The sequence below is a fragment of the Eublepharis macularius genome, chromosome 2 (genome assembly GCF_028583425.1).
Source record: "Eublepharis macularius isolate TG4126 chromosome 2, MPM_Emac_v1.0, whole genome shotgun sequence".
NCBI lineage: Eukaryota > Metazoa > Chordata > Lepidosauria > Squamata > Eublepharidae > Eublepharis > Eublepharis macularius.
In genome coordinates this window covers 206,828,391-206,846,661 of record NC_072791.1, presented here as the reverse complement: position 1 = coordinate 206,846,661, position 18,271 = coordinate 206,828,391, and the positions used below count along the sequence as shown (strand labels likewise).

The 18,271-nt window shown below is 49.0% G+C and overlaps 1 protein-coding gene across 7 annotated transcripts; it reads left to right on the top strand.

Annotated features, from left to right (window-relative positions):
• The first annotated feature begins 2,170 nt into the window (after window positions 1-2,170).
• Window positions 2,171-17,175, top strand: TAFAZZIN (tafazzin, phospholipid-lysophospholipid transacylase). 7 transcript variants are annotated; one of them, XM_054972541.1, is made up of 12 exons: window positions 3,016-3,188; window positions 8,068-8,136; window positions 8,289-8,443; window positions 9,607-9,735; window positions 10,012-10,057; window positions 10,261-10,346; window positions 11,975-12,055; window positions 12,213-12,254; window positions 12,340-12,402; window positions 13,814-13,866; window positions 14,008-14,085; window positions 15,866-17,175. In XM_054972541.1, exons 3-12 carry the CDS (start codon window positions 8,335-8,337, stop codon window positions 15,965-15,967), a joined length of 789 nt encoding a protein of 262 aa, XP_054828516.1. In that variant the 5' UTR covers window positions 3,016-3,188; window positions 8,068-8,136; window positions 8,289-8,334; the 3' UTR covers window positions 15,968-17,175. The 7 variants fall into 7 exon arrangements, with proteins under 7 accessions (XP_054828518.1, XP_054828516.1, XP_054828513.1 ...); XM_054972538.1 differs by having other exon boundaries at window positions 8,004-8,136; XM_054972539.1 differs by lacking the exon at window positions 3,016-3,188 and adding an exon at window positions 6,358-6,390 and having other exon boundaries at window positions 8,004-8,136.
• Window positions 17,176-18,271: the final 1,096 nt, after the last annotated feature.

The window sequence follows — 18,271 nt, the reverse complement described above, 5'->3', positions numbered from 1 at the left end:
GCAGACTTTTCACTAGTTGAGGGCTGTATGCAGCGGCCACCGGTTTCGCCCTGATGCCTTGAGTGTGCTACCAATTTCTTCTCCACTCGCCGCCTCCTCTGACAGCACTGGAGCCCTTTGAAGGGACCTGACTGGGTGCTGGGTTATTGCAGCCCCCCTCTCCCCCCCCCCAAGACAGACCTGGTCAGGTGCTTGTGGCAAGGAGACACTTTAACCAGGCAGTTCCCAATGGAACCTCAAAAATGTTTGGTCCCCTTTTGCTTCTTTTCTTTTAGAATGTAATATGTTAAAATGTCTTCGGTTAGGAATGACAAACATGAATGTTACTAGCCTCCTGGAAAAGGAGGGGGTAAGGAGGGGGTAGCTTTTAAGTTATCAGATAGCTGACACAGCTTGTTAGTGAAGGAATGAGATACAGTTGGAGACAGAGAGTGGTGCTTGGGGAGAAATTGTCACCCCGTCACCCATTGGTGTGTGGGGTCTCACAGGGGGCAATACTCTCCCCTTTACTGTTTAACATCTATATGCGCCCCCTTGCCCAGCTGGTGCGAAGTTTTGAGCTTGGGTGCCATCAATATGCAGATGACACCCAGCTGTATCTGATGATGCATGGCCAGCCCGGCTCAGCCCCAGATGTCCTGGAACATGCATTTGCAGCCATGACTGATTGGTTGAAACAGAGTCGACTGAAACTGAACCAAACAAAGATGGAGGTCCTACACTTGAGCCACGGGGGACTGGATTCAGGACTCCGGCTCCTGACCCTCAATGGGGCACAGCTTGTGCCTGTTCCAAGGGTTAAGAGCCTGGGGGTGATCCTAGATGCCTCCCTGAAAATGGAGGCACAGGTCACAGCGGTTGTCAGGTCTTTTTCCCACCTGCGGCAGACCAGACAACTTGTCCCTTACCTGTCTACCTGTGACTTAACTACAGTGATCCAGGCAACGGTCATCTCTAGGTTGGATTACTGTAACTCGCTCTACGCGGGCCTACCCTTGTGCCTGACCCGAAGATTACAGCTGGTGCAAAATGCAGTGGCACACATCATTATGAAAGCACCAAATAGGGCGCATATTACACCAGTATTGCGCGAGCTGCATTGGTTGCCAGTGGAGTATCGGATCAGGTTCAAGGTTTTGGTATTGACCTACAAGGCCCTGTGCGGACTGGGCCAGCGTACCTGAGGGACCATCTCTCCCCATATATTCCCCAGAGGACTCTCCGATCAGGAGAAAAGAAATTGCTATCAGTCCCTGGCTCCAAGGAGGCCCGCCTGGCCTCGACTAGAGCAAGAGCTTTCTCAGTCCTGGCTCCTACCTGGTGGAACACTCTGTCTACCGAGACCAGGGCCCGGCAGGATCTACTATCTTTCCGCCGGGCCTGTAAGACAGAGTTGTTCCACCAGGCTTATGGCTGAGGCTGGGCCTCCACTGGCTGGAGGATATAACATCTACTTCCCTCCCTATGAGAGCTGCCCACCACTGTTCTGAAGCTGCTGCCATGTTCAATTGCACTGTTGCACTTTCTGTAATCAACGATATTGCCGCCACCAAGAAAAGAGTGCTGCTATTCTTAATATCTTTATACAATTTTTTTAATGTTTTATGTTTAATGTTTAATGAAATGTTTTAATGTTGTTATCCGCCCTCAGCCTGCTTGCGGGGAGGGCGGAATATAAATACGATAAAATAAATAAAATAAATAATAAATAATAAAGCTTCAGGAGTTGTAACTTCAAATTAAATCTGTTTCAGGATAATTAGATGGCTCCTGTTCAACTACTGATACTTAGTTTGGATTCCTGTAGGAGATGCAGTCTCAAGAACGTTGTTTTGAATTTGCTTTTTAAAACATCAATTGGTCTAGACAGTATTCCTCTGTGGCAGAATATAAGATAGGCTGCTTCTAGGCAGGCATGGGAATTGCCTGTGAAGTTTCCTACTGTTTTTTGGCAAATCGTACAGCATGGTGCTTCCCATCATGCATCGCTCTGATTACGTTTTATTATTGTAATGAAGTATTTTTTATAACCCGAGGAGAAAGCTTCCAGCTAAACAGAGCTGTTGGTGGTGGAGGGGAAAGCACAGTTTCTTAGAACCTAATCAATCCTGGAATTACAGAGATCCCCGGTGTTCTCTTCCTTCCTAAGCCGAATGAATTGAATATGGAAAACGTGAATATGGAAAACATAAGAGAGGCATCATATGATACAAGTAAGAGATCTTTTGCAGCAGAAAGGCAAAATTCATAGTGAACTTAACCAAATGATATATTGGGGTCATCAGCCATTTGATCTGCAATAGAAGAGCAAGATTTGAGTCCAGTGGTACCTCAGAGGCCAAGTGTTCCACAGAGCTTGGCTCTTGAAAGCTTCGGCCCTGGTCTTTAAAGTGCTACCAGACTATAGGGTCTTAACCAGGGCTCAATCCACACGTCTTAATATTCGCGCCACTTTCTCGCTACCGCAATGTTATTTTCACGGCTGTTCACACGCTCTCAATTCAATTCCGCTTTTCTTACGTCCTGTAGAGCAGTTTTAATTCTGGGAGATCTCCGGCCACCACCTGGAGGTTGGCACTTGGCAGCTCATGAGCCAGCACGAACTGGCTTAGAGCACACACACACCCAGAACATAATGTGCAAACCACTCACAGCAGCAACAGCAATTCCCAGCTTTGCTGCCACACATTTCTTTTCCCATAATCAGAGGCATTATTGTTGACTGCATTTCGGTTAATTAATTAATTTTTTTGCATTATGCTTGCTAACTCGAATATCCCGATATTGCACTGCGGAGGAAAGATGGGATTAAAATATGCTACATGAGGAATCCAAATAACGCTGAGAACTCGAGTACTTATGTCGCCGACGCTCTACCCCCACGATCAGTTTCCTCGCTTTCCTCTGGCCAGAGAGGCAGCCGCTCTAGCCTCCGTTCTCGGCTTGCCTCGCTTGATTTCTGGCTGGCCTGCTGTCGTAAAGCACGCCGCGCCGGAAGGCTTTTTACGACGGCGAGTCTGTGGGAGCGCTTTACAGCCGTCCCTTTACTCTTTCGGAGTTGGGGGTCAAAGATTGCAAAAACTGGGACGCTTTGTAGTGGGCTCGGGGTGGCTTCAGGTCTGTTTTATGGGACTGGGCGCAGAGGAGCTGCCCTGGTCCTGAAAGAGGAGGAGGAGGAGGAAGAAGAGGTGAGTGGGAGGCAGGGGGCGTCCAAGGGGGCCTCAGTGGGAGGAGAGCAGAGCCAGGCGGGGTTAATAAGGGGGGAGTGTAAGATTGGCGGCGGAGGGGCTAATGCATGTTCAAAAGGCATCAGTTCCCTAGCAATGGAGATGCGATTGATTGTGGGTGGGGAAATACGTGCCTGGTTGCATTTCTGTCGAGCAGCTGTCCTAATGCCCGCTGGCTCTTGCAAGAGGAAACATGGGAACAATTGGGGTGGGAGAGCAAGATCTGGGCCCAGTCGCACCTTCAAGGCCAGCTGGATTTCCAGAGTACGAGCTTTCGAGAGTCAGAGCTCCCTTTGTCCCAAATGATTTTCAGTCAACTCAGGAAGCCTCATAGCAGCTAGGAAAGAGCTAGTGGAAATCAGATGTTGGCTTCTTTGTTTGTTGATCCAGCTTTTCTCCTCAGAGGGAGCCCAAAAGGGTTTATTGAAAAATAAAATTCAAACTATTGATGCTCAGTGGTTTGGGACCCATATATGGCACTTTGATGCACCCCGTTTGGGGGTTCCGAGCACCATTTCCCAATGTAGCACCTACCCCGTGTTTGTGGAAAGTGGGCATGGCCCTTGCAGGTCGTTTGCACTTCCGTACAGCTGCTGCCACAGGGGCTAGAGGATTCAAAAGGGTTTGTAGGTAGAAAAAACCCTTGCAGGTGCATAGGAAAAGTAAAATTGACTCCTACTTCCCAAAATGATTAAGAATATTACCACTAAATTGACCTTCCTCTCATGCTCTAGTCGAGGCTCACCTAGCCTCGACTAGAGCCAGGGCCTTTTCGGTCCTGGCTCCCACCTGGTGGAATGCTCTGTCTGCTGAAATCAGGGCCCGGAAGGACCTACTATCTTTTTGCCAGGCCTACAAGACAGAGTTGTTCCGCCAGGCATATGGCTGAGGCTGGGCCTCCGCCAGCCTGGAAAAAAGGGGTGTATAAATCTTAACCGTCCCTGTGAAGGCTGTCCACCATCCTGTTTTAAATGTGTTGTTTTTTTAATGAACATGAATTTTTAATTGTATTTTTAACATGTTATCTGCCCAGAGCCCACTCACAGGGAGGGTGGAATACAAATTTGAAACAAACAAACAAACAAATGTTTACTTCCTCTACCCTGAGACAGAACCAGCTCCCTGAGGTTTGGACCGGAAGTCAAGGGCCTCTTGTTCTCCCACCCTTCTCTACAGCCTTCATCAAAAGCACCCAGGTGGCTTTTAGCATAGGGAAGTATTTTTTAAATAAAAAGCTCTGGAGAACTTAAACTCTCACACAGTGTTTTGTGACCTAAGTCTGACTTGCAAGGGCTTTCCCTCACTCTGCATACGCAAGGGTAGGCTAAAGCTCAAGAGCAGTGGAGAGAGAGACAGGCAGACAAACCCTACGTGCTCCGGTAATTTAAAAGGTCATAGTTATAGATTTCATATTAATACTTGTATTTTGTATTGTATGGTTGGGTTTGTCAGGCTGGTGCATGGGATATACAGTGCTCACGTGGCTCCTTTGGTTGATGGTGACTGTGAACGTGGCTCTTTGTGAGCCGTGGAGTATGTGCTAGTGAAGTAAATAAACAGTGTGCCTTGTGCTATCGTGCCAGTATGGAGTAGTGGTTCCCGCTTTGCCATGGAACTCTCTGGGTGACCTTGGACCAGTTGTGCACACTCAGCTGGACCTCCGTCATGGGTCTGGTGTGAAGATACAGTAGAAAAAGGATGATAAAAATGCACCAAATAAATACGTTCTTTGTGTACTGTGTGCGATTCTTCATTTGCCACACCCCTGCTAGGAATCTCCACTCTCCCTTCTCTGCAAACCCCATGCCTGTGGGTGGCCTTTTGTGGCTTTGCATTGCCAATGCCAGCTTTGCCACATCCATAATTCCACCCTGTGCGCCTTCCAAGGGCCGTTCAATTGGTTCCCCCTTCCCCATTCGATCCTCACAACAGTCCAGTGAGGAAGATCAGGCTGAGCGCGCATGACTGGCCGCAGGTCACGCTGTGAGTTCCCTAACAGAATGGGCACCAGTGTGCCATACTGGCCCTGTCCAGTGTGTATTGTTTGTTCTTCATAAGCCACTCTGGGTTCCCGCTGGGGAGAAAAGCAGGATAACAAACAAGCCTGTATCTGATTTCCCACAGGATCCCTCCTACCTGTTTCTCTTTCTACAAACCAGCTTCGGCTTACCCCACCCAAAATGATGCCATGTTTCCTCTGCAAGAGCCGGTGTGCATTGCAACAGCTGCGGGTCAGAAATCCAGTGGAAATCCACATGCAACAGTCTCCCTACTGCCTTATCGCGAGTCATACCATCTAACTCAGGCCTTCTCCCATAGTCTTCAGCCCAAGGATGAGGCGCCTCTGTTCATAGACCCCTCTAGTGCTGCCTCTTTTGCCTTTTGGCAGCACCATATTGCTACTGTGCATGTGTACAAAGCAAGAGGATGACAGCTATCACTCCCATTTGTGCACCAAGAGAAGCAGCGGGGCAATGAGGCAAGGGCGCTCACTTAGAGATGGAGAGGATTATTTCACGGCTCTGATCCTTGAACTTAATTTCCCACCACCTTCTGGTTTCTTGTCTCTGGCTCTTTTGATCTCCTGCTCATAATTCTGGCCCTGATGCTGGGGTAGATATAGCTCTGGCTCCCTCTCTTCTTGTCATTGGATTTTGATTGTGTGTGCTTGAAGTTCAGTGGCTGTTGGTTCTGGAAAGGCAAAAGTTCAGTTGCTTGACAGTGACTAGCAGTGGCCCTTCAGGGGCCTAGCTGAGAAATGTCTTTCTTGACACCTGCTTCCTGAGAGCCTTTGAGTGGAGAAGGCAGAGATAGAAGGCAGAGATTTGCCTGCCTTTGGTGAGACACGACCAGAATCTTGCTTGCTCTGGTGAGATAAGCCACTGTTGGTGACGATCAGAGCTAAGGAGCATATGACGGATCTGCGGGGGAGGAAAAGTAAACCTTTAAAGGAATGGGGAGGAGAAATCAATGCAGGTACACAGCGCTGGTAGTGATGAGGTTAGGGCTCTTTAAGGGCACTGCAGCTGACTTTCAAGTTCTCGCTACTCACATCAGCTGTTCCTTCTCCGAAATTGTTGGGCAGAAATCTTTATGACTGCTGCTATCCAATGTCTGCAGGGCTGTTTCTGAATTTCCTTTTCCGCACCAACACCATTCAGAGGTAGGCTATGCTTTATTGTGTTAGGGTGCAAGTGTACAGCCACTGAGAATCTGCAGCGATGCCACTTATCCTGGCCTGCTGCCCTCTCTAAGCCTCAGAGCAAACTGATTCTTGACCTCTTCTCTACCGTCTTAATTGTTCCATGTTGAAAAGACAATGTTACACAGCTGAGCATCAGTTTAATTATATAGTGTTTATTATTTCAGGTAAGAGTGTAGTCAACACTCTTCACTAACAGCAGTTCTCAAGATGTCGTGCAGTAAAGCAAATAAAATGATGTAAAAAAATAATAGTAGATATACCGGCCAAGATATCTTTAAAAGTCTTAAACATTTTTTTAAGCAGCAAAAAATATAGCAAGTACAATAATAACTGCACTTATAGACAGATCAGTTTCCCACTCAGAATAGGGAGCAAAATCAGTGTTACTGTTATCCCCACGATACAGCTGGTTTACCCAAGGCCACTTGCTGAGCTCCTGGCAGTAGTGGGATTCGAACCCGCAGAGTGCTGATTTATAACCCAATCACTTAACCACTTTGCTACAGCAGTTCATAGTAGATGTATCTTATTAATATCTTCAAAAGTAGCAGATCTAACAGTATCAGGGCGGTATTAATATACAAGAGGGGAAAATCCAAACACACACCCAATACTACAGTCCTCAAAGGTAAAGGTAAAAGTAGTCCCCTGTGCAAGCACCGAGTCATTACTGACCCATGGGGGGACGTCACATCACGACATTTTCTTGGCAGACTTTTTATGGGGTGGTTTGCCATTGCCTTCCCCAGTCATCTCCACTTTACTGGGTACTCATTTTACCGACCTCGGAAGGATGGAAGGCTGAGTCCACCTTGAGCCGGCTACCTGAACCGATCGAACTCAGGTCGTGAGCAGAGCTTGGGCTGCAGTACTGCAGCTTACCACTCTGCACCACGGGCTCTTACAGTCCTCAAAATGTCTGGGGAAAATAAGTGAGGAACTTAAAGAGGTTTTGTATCAGGTGGCTGGATATGGAGAGGGGCCCCACCAGCAAGAGCTAAGGGCCCCAAGTACTTCAGATAATGGTGGCAGAAGGATCAGAGTCTCCAAAGCAGATTAGGACATGCAGTCCATGCTGTTCTCCAGCCCTGATGGGATCGAGGCATCCTAGTTAAGCTGTCAGTGGGTGGGATGCTGAGCTGGGGGTGGGGTGTGCCTTGGGGCAGAGGAGAGGGTGTGACGGATAGGGATTAACCTTGTGGCAGATGCCTGCTGCATCAGAGAGCCAGGGGCACGGAGGCTGTGTCAGAAGAGGCTGAGGCTGAAAGATGTGTGGCAAGCTGATTTTTATCTGCCGCCTTGAACATGCGAAAGTTGCCTCTTAAGGGCTTCATGCTAGCTCGCCGTTCCGATTGGTCCTCAGCTTTCTCTCTCCCAAAGTAGACGGGGTGGATCAAGGCAACCAGCGTAAGTTGGTCATCGGGTGGCTTTCTTGCTGGCTGGGGGTGGAATTTCAACAGCGGTTTCTTCACTGCCTGCACCGTTGGCTAATTGTGCGTGTTTGTAATCGTAATTTCTCTCTCTCAACATTGCCCTATGCTGCTTAATTCTGGTGTTGTTTATCTTACGAGGTTTTGACACGGGGTGCCCCAGAGATCTGGGATCTTCTAAATTCTGGCTGTGTGCTGTGTGTAGGCTGCAGTAGCTCGGGGAAGAAAATTCAGGACGATCCGGCTTGTGTTCTGTGGCAGCCCTTGGGTGGAGGTGAGCCAGAGGCAAGCAGTGTCAGCTGCAAGTTGGAGCAGAGCTTTTGAGGCAAAGGAGGGAGTGGCGCAGGAGGACTCTGGGGGCTGGGTGTTGTAGCAAACCTGGTCGATGAGGACGCCGCCGTCATTCTGGGCTTTCCTTTTTGGCAGGAGCAGCCAGCGCTGTTGCATCCAGAGGGCTGCCGGGGATGGGAAGATGCCCCTTGAGGTGAAATGGCCCTTTCCGCACACCCCACATCTGCTCTGGAACTTGGCCAGCAGGGTGATCATGGGCTTGGTGGGCACCTACAGCTGCTTCTGGACCCGTGAGTACCTCTCGTCGCCACTCTGCGTGTGAATGGCACCCTGGGTTTTCTGAATGATGGGACACAGAGAGCTAAGAGACGAATTACACGAGGAGGAGCAAGCGAAGGGAGTCGCAATGTTAGCCGGGAAGCTGAGTTTTAAAAGAGATCGGAAGGCTTTGTCTACAGAGCTGGGAAGATCTCTGCTCAGAGGGTTGGTTTATTTCCCCTTTGCAAGGGGGAAATGGACAGACCCTTCAGGAGGCAACCAGGAAGTTAACAAACCCTCTGAGCAGCGTCTCCCCGGCTCTGTAGAGAGGAGAAATTGTCAGCACCTTCCGATCACTTTTAAAACTCAGCTTCCCGGCTAACATTACAACTCCCTCCACGTGCTCCTCCTCGTGTAATTCATCTCTTGTAGCATGGGTCAGAGACATGGGGAGGGCACAGGGGGCTGCCTGTGCTGCTATTTTCACTCACTCCATAAGGAAGGAAGAGCGGAGCAAGAGACTTCAGGCTTTCTGGGGCCCAGCATGCTTGGAGGGATCCATCTCCCACCTCCTCTCTGCCATGCAAAGAAATGGGGAGTGGTAGAACTGGTATCAGATGAACAGGGGGGGGGGTGATTGGGAGAGGTCTGGGGGGCGCTTAGTGTGCCTTGCCCTAGTCCATCCCAAAGTGGCTCAGGGTCTCCCCGATCAGCCTGGTCTGAGAGCCACCCAAGTCATAGCGATCCGAGGTCCTGGGGGACCAGGTTTTTCCTCCCGTGTTTCTCTTTCCCTCTTTTCTGCCAATCCCCAGCAAGGCACAGATCCAGGGGTTCAGAGGCTAAGCTGCAAGTCAGGATGTGTCCCGTGCTTGAATGCCATGCCTCTCGCGAGTTCGCCCGATGCTCTTAGGCAAGTTGCGTGCTCGCTCACTCGCTTTCAGCCCCATATCTGCCATACGGGGAGAATCGTACTGTCCTGCCTTGCAGAGCTGTTGTAAGAACGACAACAAACTGATGTCTGTGAAGCACTTTGAACTTTCAATTCTGATCGTTCCTGATGGGTGGGAAGAGCACCAGGACAGGGCAGCGTGATCTCCTCTGCCTGCCTCGGTCCAGCCTGAAACCCAGGGATGCCTCTTCTGGCGCTGCTGCCTCTTGCTGCTCACCAATTCTCCTCCTGCGGTCCTCCCTTTAGGGTACATGAACCGACTGAATGTCCACAACGAAGAAGTTCTCTACGAGCTCATTGAAAAGCGCCAGCCAGGCACCCCCCTCCTCACGGTCTGCAACCACCAGTCCTGCATGGATGACCCCCACCTCTGGGGTATGGTGCTGGGAGGGAAGGTCTGCCGATATTGGCTACAGCCGATATTGCTCTTGTCTGCCCTTCTGAAGGCCGAGCGCATTGCCTTCCGGAGGTTGCAGCCCAAGGGCCAAGTGGGGATTTCTTGTGCCACTGGAGCTTCCATGAGAGAGGCTTGGCAAGGGCTGCAGAAAGCCAGCCCTGCGCCTGGTTTGAGCGCGCAGCATTTTCCTCAGAGGGGTCGGATGGATCTAGATTCACTTGTTTCCCGTGTTTGTGCATTTGCATCTCCTGCAGGTATTCTGAAATTACGACACGTCTGGAATTTGCAGAAGATGCGGTGGTGAGTACCAGAGAGAGCAGCGGCTGATTTCCTGGGGGAAGAAATGGATTCCTCTTGAGATCCTGGGTCCCTGAGGGACCGTCCCTCACGTTCTCTTTGGGCTTTCAATGAGCAGAATCAGAATTCGAGACGGGGATATTCAAGTCAGTCTGACGTGGAAGCCCTGTTGTGATGTAGTTTTAACCCTCTCTCTGCTCTCCCAGGACTCCAACAGCGGCTGACATCTGTTTCACCCAGGAACTGCATTCTCGTTTCTTTAGCCTCGGGCGATGTGTTCCTGTCTGTCGTGGTAAGTTTGCGCTTCGGCTTGGTGGGTAAGGCCAGCAGGGAGGAGGAGCTTGTAGGATACAAAATAAGGTGGCCCATTACCCACGCCAGAACTGTTGTGTTTGGGAAGGGTGTTCGAAGAGCTGAGTCAAGTGGAGTTAATGAGGGATGAAGTTCTAGGACTACGAGGCAAATGGCAAATTACAAGTCTCTGGAACTGGGTGGCATAGATCCGAGGGTTCTTAAGGAACTCAGATGAGAAACTGTTGAGCCGGTATATGGAACTTGTCATTAAATCAGCCTTTGTCCTGGAGGACTGGGAAGTAGGAAACGCTACACCAATATTTAAAAAGGTATCCAGAGTGGATCCAGGAAATGATGAGCTAGTTAGCCTAGCATTTGTTTTGGGTAACTTAGAAGAAACTCTTATTGAAAATGGGATTATTAAACATATTGAGAAACAAAACCTGCTGAGAGGAAAATCAGCATGGCTTCTGCAAAGGGGAGCCCTCTCTCACCACCCTTTTGAGAGGGTTAACAAGGATGTGGATAAGGGTAATTTGCAGGTATCCTATACTAGGACTTCTAAAAGGCTTTTGGCATGGGACCGGACCAAAAAGCAAACTTAACAGTCATAGAATAGGAGGATGGGTTCTCTTATAGATTAAAAGAGTCCCATTTTGGTGTAGTGGTTAAGAGTGCCGGGACTCTAATTTGAAGAACCGGGTTTGATTCCTCACTCCACTTGAAGCGAGCTGGGTGACCTTGGGTCAGTCATAGCTCTCTCAGAGCCCTCTCAGCCCCACCCACCTCACAGGGTGGTGGTTGTGGAGATAATAATAACATACTTTGTAAACCACTCTGAGTGGGCGTTAAGTTGTCCTGAAGGGCGGTATATAAATTGAATGTTGTTGTTGTTGTTAGCTGGTTAGCAGCTTTAAATCTATAAAAACTGGGAAGCAGAGAGTAGGAATAAATGGACAGTCCACACAATGAAAGGAAGTGAGCAATGGGGTCCTACAAGGATTGGTCTTGGGACTGGTGCTATTTAATTTATTTATAAATGATTTGGAGTTGGGGGTGAACAGGTTAATGGCCAAGAGTGGGGAGAGTACCAGATTATTCCAAAAGGCAAATTATGAAGAGCTCTGGGGGGGGGGGGGGTCTCTCTTAACTGGCTGATCAGGCTCACCAGGGCTATCCAGATCAAGGCAATGATATGATTACAAAAATGCATGATGTAAATACAATGTAAGATGGTATACTCCTAAATAACACCGGCAACAACCCATAATAACACTGGCATCAGTCATATCATTAGTCTTCATGGAGGGTTTGTGCCTATCCTTTTCCACTTGACATCTGTAAAATGGGAATAATAGTGACCCAGGCATGGGGTTATTGTCAGGCACATCAAGATGACTGGCTGTTTTGCAAATGAAATGGGCTCTCTGAGTGGTCGCCTTGCCAGCAGAAATGTAGCTTTAGTTTCTTTTTAATGCTTAGGGGGGTCTTCTCCCTGGGCAACGTGAAGGGGTGATCAGTTTAAGGTGGGTCGGTTATGATTAGGAATGCACCGTGGGGCAGAGAAGCTTCCCCCCCCCCGCATGTGGCATGGGTCTGTCACAGTCTTACTTGTTCCTTCTGCAGGAGATGGTGTCTACCAGAAAGGCATGGACTACATACTTGAGAAACTCAACCACGGGGACTGGGTCCACATGTTCCCAGAAGGTAGCGGTGCTTTGGAACGGTGCGGTCAGCATGCTGGGGCGGGTGGAAGAGCATGGGTGAATGGCGCAAGAGAATGTGGACCCAGCCATTCTGCAGGGGTGGCCGTCCACGTCAGTGCTCCTCCCTCTCTGCAATCTTCTCCGTCTTCCATTTCCAGGCAAAGTGAACATGACCCAGGAGTTCATGCGCTTCAAATGGGGTACGTGCCTTTTGAGGAAGAATAGAATGATCTTCTGGGAATGATCCGACCTCTCCCAACTCCTTTCCTCTTTTTCCTCTTCCAGGTATTGGGCGTCTCCTGGCTGAATGCCATCTGCATCCCATTATCCTGCCGCTCTGGCATGTAGGTGAGACCCGAATCCGGGAGAGGAACGAGATCTGGGAAGGGGCACCCAGCAGAGAAAGAAGCCGTGGAAGTGGATTAGGATTATTGGATGCAAAAAGAGCAGTTTTGTTCCTTTGGTACATGGATAGGAGGGTTAACAGTGACAGAGCCTTTTTCTCATTCACAATGCTGCGGTAATGTTGGGCGCAAAGACAGCAGCCGCTGCGTAGGCGAGGAAGGTTGACAGTATTTGACGAAGAAACTTGCCACCGTTTTGTTGTTTGTCCTAAGTAATGTGTAAGAATATTTGAAAAACGCTTGAAAAAGACCTTTCACTTAGAGCTAAACTACAAGAGACGAATTACACGAGGACACGCACATGAAGGGAGTTGCTATGTTAGCCGGGAAGCTGAGTTTTAAGAGAGATCGGAAGGCTCAGTCAATTTCCCCTCTCTACAGACCCAGGGAGGTCCCTGCTCAGAGCATTTGTTAATTTCCTCTTTGCCTCCAGAAGGCTCTGTCAGTTTCATCACCCCTTCTAGGAGGTGAAGAGTGAACAAACCCTCTGAGGAGGGATCTTTGCTGGCTGTGCAGAGATGGGAAATTGACAAAGCCTTCTAAACTCCTTTAACACTCAGCTTCCTGGCTAACATTGCAACTCCCTTCACGTGCGCGTCCTCGTGTAATTCTTCTCTTGTAGCTTAGCTCTAAGTGCAGAAAGACCCTCCTGGAAGGAATGACTCTTCTCCTTTAGTTTCAGGGCCAGGACGATTCAAAACTTCATTGTGGATTGAGGAGTTCCTTCCAATTTTCCATTTTGCCTTCTTTGAGCAAGCAGGCTACGCTGCAGACCTCTTTTCTGGGGTCCCAAGTTCAAAAAACAAAGCCCTTCTTTTTCCCGTCTCTCCGTCTTCCCTTCCTACTGGGTTTCCATAGAAGGGTGAAGAGAATTGTCCTTTTCTCCCTACAGAGTACAAAACAAATCCTCATGAAATGTCAGAGTTAAAGGGTCTGAGAGAGGCTGGAAATGGTATCTGATGACCACAAACCCAGTATGAGATGGGAAGATCAGGAGAGAGTTACTAAAGAGCTTTTGGACTAAACCCAAATGAGGGCTCACTTCATGTATTTGACCACGGGACTTCAAGCCCTTTTCAAGCTTAGGCTAGTAAAAAAATGTGTTCGTCTTTGAAGTGCCACAAAACTCCTGGGACCATGAATATCATGCTGTTGGCTGATTTGGCTCACCAAGATTCTCTCTTCCGGTTTGGGTAGCCCGCCCCTTCTTGCAGCCCGTGCCCCAGTTCTCCCTCCTGTCTATCAGGAAGCACAGAGAAACCCTGCCCCACAACCCGTCTGGTCATCAGGGTAAGCAGCTTCCTTAGGGCTGGAATTAGAGCTGACTGAGGTTCCCCCCCCCCTTGTTTCCCTAGGAATGAACGATGTGCTCCCCAATGTGCCCCCTTACGTGCCTCGCACTGGGCAGGTAAGCATCCGAGACTGAGTCGTCGTTGGCTTTCCAGAAAAAAGTAGTGAACGGATTCCGAGCGGTCGGGATCTGGAGGATTTGGAGAAGATGAAAGAAGATCCCGCGGTTCCAGTTCATTATCATTTCCTTTTATTACAGAAAATCACTGTGCTAATTGGGAAGCCGTTCAGTGTTCGGCCCTTACTAGAGCGATTGCGTGCAGAGAACAAGTCCACAGTGAGTATGGCGGAAATGCGCTAGAGGAGGTCGTAATGGATCTTTATGTATACCCAGTTCTAGGGATTATATTGTGCCCAGTTCTGTGGAGGCTTGAATGCTAATTCATCTAGAGCTGAACACAGAGCAGTTTAACTCTTGCAATCAGGTCTGTTTAGTCACATTCACTCCTGAGAGTTTGGACAGTGCAAGTGAAATTTAAGGTAGATTAGACACTTAATTCTCTTTAATGAAATGAAGTCTTGCTCTTCGTAACAGGAAAGCAATTAGTAAATGGACTATTATTAGGAATGAACCGGTACATGAAAAACTTTTGCAAACATCTTGTATCATATCCACGGCCATAACAACAAAAGACCTTTTTGAGTAGGAACAGATCAGAATTAAGTTCCTGTATTCAGAGAGGGGAGCCCGGGGCACCAGAGTTGGCTTACCCAGCGTACGGCTTCCTGCCCCAGTTTCCAATCGCAGAATGCTGATTAATTTTTCCAAAAACAAAGATAATTATAGAAGTGCTGTAATGAAAATCATAGAGATAGCAAAACTTGCCAGTGAAAATAATAAATGCTTCACTACGACACTTTGATTGGAGCTGTATCTAATTATTTTTAACAAGTAATAAAATATAAGAGACAGCTTGTTACTCAGGAATTTTCCAAGGCTAAATTAGAAAACAGTCTGACAAAGGGAACTCTGACTCCCGAAAGCTCATACCCTGGAAATATAGTTAGTCTTTAAGGCGCTACTGGACCCAAATCTTGCTCTTCTGCTGCAGACCCACATGGTTCTCCACCTGAAAGCCATAAAACTCTCTCTTTTGGCACAGTAAATGGAACAATTTAACTAGGAAAAGCAATCTTTCTTAACCAACTTGCAGTTGCATCTAATAGATAATTAATTACTCTGACAGAGGTCCTTAAAGCTGCATGGAGATCCATGGGTTAACATGTATCCCATAATATCATGACAAGGTGTCCGTGCTGCTAACGGTTTGAAGTGATTGAGGACTGGGTCAGATCTGTACAGAACAGAGGCAAGCTTGTGTAGTGGTTAGAGTGTTGGACGACAGTCTGGGAAAAACTACATTCAGATCTCCACTCTGCCACTAAGTTCATTGCATGACCTTGGGCGAGTCCCCCTCTGTCTGCCTAGCCAACCTCAAAGGGCTGCAATGAGCATAAAAGGGGGAAAGGGGAACCATGTGTGCTACTTGGAGTGGGTAAAAATGGACTGGAGAGACAGAATAGGGCTCCAGAAAAACAAGGGATGTGGCTGTGGTGTGTCGTTACGAAGAAATGTGCAGCCTACTTCCTGTGCTGGTCTCTCCCCAAGCTCCTTGAAAATCAGGGCTCTTCGCTTTCTAACAAAACTGGGAGACGGTGATGAAATTTCTAGATGGAAGAGACGAATAAAAATAAGTTGAATGTTAGACAAGAGAATCCAGCCACTTATTCTGGGAGGAGCAGATGAGAACTGGGGAGGCTGTGCATCGTCCGGCTCTGTTCCTTGCCAGCTGGTGCAGCCAAAAGCACCATTTGCAGATCAGACCTACTTGGGCCCCAGAATGAAAGTCCCAGGTAGCTCCCCAGGTCCTTGAATTTGTCTCTGGGCTGTCGTCATGGCCTGCTGTGGACGGGAGGTGGAGGGGCATTCCTGGACTCCGAGGCTTGCCCTGCGTGGGCAGTGTGTCCCTGCATGGGCACAGGGCAGTGTGGTAGGGAGCCAGTGGGTTTGGCGTGTGCTTCGGCGCTCCGTCGACTGTGTCTTCTTCTGTTTGCAGGTGGAGATGCGCAAAGCGTTGACGGACTTCATCCAGGAGGAGATCCAGTCGCTCAAAGGCCAGGCCGAGAGGCTGCACCAGACGTTCAAGCTACAGAGCTAGCGAGGGGACCAGGAGGAGCATCGGGGAGTCCCTCCCACTGACACTTGGATTGCACAGTCTCGATGTGTGACAGGCAGGTGGCCTGTGTACGGGCTCCCTCTTGACCGAGACCTTCCCATCTGCCACCCGTTGCCTGTACCAGGTCACCAGCGGACTAGTACTGCATGCAGGGGCTTGGGTAAAGACCTCCCACCTACCTTCTGGGGCCTCCCATCTCTTAGCCCGTCTTTTGGCCTGTCAGTCTTGGAGTTGGGGGGATCAGAACTGCTACGGTGTGTGGCATGCTCCGCTGCCAGAAGTCAGCGGTGCTAAAGGGGGCCTCGCGTTCTCGGGCATTGCAGGGCATGTACAGGAACAGCAGGGGGAGGAGTTGGGGGTGGCAAAGACCTCGCAGTGATCTTTCCTGGTCACAGCTTCCATTGATCAGTGGGTGCTAGGAGGACAGGTGGGCTTATATTTGCTTCCACCATTGGCGAATATTGGTCTGGATGCAGTTTTTATACTTCAAATCTTTTTTCCAGTAAATGATTCCAAACCATTCTGCTGCCTCTGTCGGGTTCTGTGGGAATAGGGCAGAAGTAAGGCCGGAGGCAGCTTTCCGCAGGCGCATGGGGCTTGTGGGGAAAGGTGCAAGCAAGGGGTGGCGCTCTCCTCTATGTCACAAGAGGCCTCTGTTCCCAAGTCCAGCAAAACGGCCCCAGCTGCTCCCAAAGTGGAGACATATTGCTACCAAATAGGTCAGGCCCCTTTCTCCACCTGTGACCTTTCTCCAAGGTGAGCAGCACTGCAGCGCAAGAAAGTTCAGGTGGGTACGTTTCAGGTAGAACAGCAGGATTTGAGTCTGGTGGCACCTTAGAGAGCAACAAGATTTTCAGGGTATTTCCTGTGTACTGGGTTGCCTTTTCCACCAGTGGGGGGAGACGGTGTGAGTTGACTGGGGACTTTGCCTTGTTGGTACTCCAGAGCCGCAATCCTTGACAGACATCATTATCTGAACCAATTCTCCCATTCCCCCCTTTCACAGGCTTCAAGGAGAATGTTTTGCTGTGAAAATGGCAGGCTTTTCTGACTCATGGGAGAAGGGAATAGGAAGAAGGACAGGTGGTTTTTTTTTTTAAGACTACATTTCCCAGAGAACCTTGCAGGATCTGACCTGCACCTGTGCGTCTTGTGTGGTTCCACACTCAATACTGAGTGATTAATGTAAAAAAAAACCTAATCATGAACAGAAACAGAATTGTCTAAATACATTTATTAAAGAAAAAGTGTTATAGTCATTGTACAGTTATTGTATACTAGCGACAAATCCCTTTGTGGGGAAAAAATACAATGAGCTCTAGAAAGGGGAGGGTGGATGGGCAGCCATTCCCTCTTCCTCCATCACTGATCCCAGCTGGATGAAGGCAGGGAGGCAGGCATGGCCACCTCCTCTGCTCCTGATCGCGGCCGAGTGAAGAGGGGGCGAGCATTGCTACCTGCTCTACGTCTGATCCCGGCGGGTGAATGGGGCGGTGGGCATTGTCACTTGCTCCACTGCTAATCTGGCCGGGTGAAGGGGGGAGGAAGCATTGCCACCTGCTTTGCTCCTGATCTGAGCTGGGTGAAAAGGGGATGGGCATTGCCACCTGCTCCACTCTTGATCCCAGCTGGGTGATGGTGGGGGGCGGGCATTGCCACTTGCTCCACTCCTGATCCCAGCTGGGTGAAGGGCAGGTGGGCGTTGCCACTTGCTCTGCTCCTGATCCCAGCTGGGTGAAGGTGGGGGCAAGCATTGCCACCTGCTTTGTGCCTGATTCCAGCCTGCGCTTTTCTCCATGGTGTGCTCTCTGGAGTTCTGGCTGCCTCATCTGGGCTTCCCTCCACAGCAGCGCCCTCTGGTGGCGCACCAGAGTAGGAAGTGAGTTGTCTTGAATACGTTTAGCCTTAGGGTAGGAAAATACAATGAAGTCCATGGCCAAATTTTCTACCAATTACACTCTTAAAACTTTCTCTATATTATTATGCATATAGGTATAAAAAGCTGCAGAACAGTGAGAAATTCATTTATTTACAAAAATGGTATGCTGCCTTTCTGCCCAGTGAAGCCTACCAAAGCTGCTAACAATTAAAACTAAACATTAGGAAAACATATAATCAAAACCAAACCGAAACTAGGACGTTTTAAAAGCACATATACTAAAACTACATACAAATAGTAAAAGACATAGGGCAAAGTGAAGGGATCATTCAGGGGACATCAGATGAAACAAAAAGGTATTCTTGACTCTCTGGTGGAAGACAGTAACCCAAAGGTGATAGCCAAAT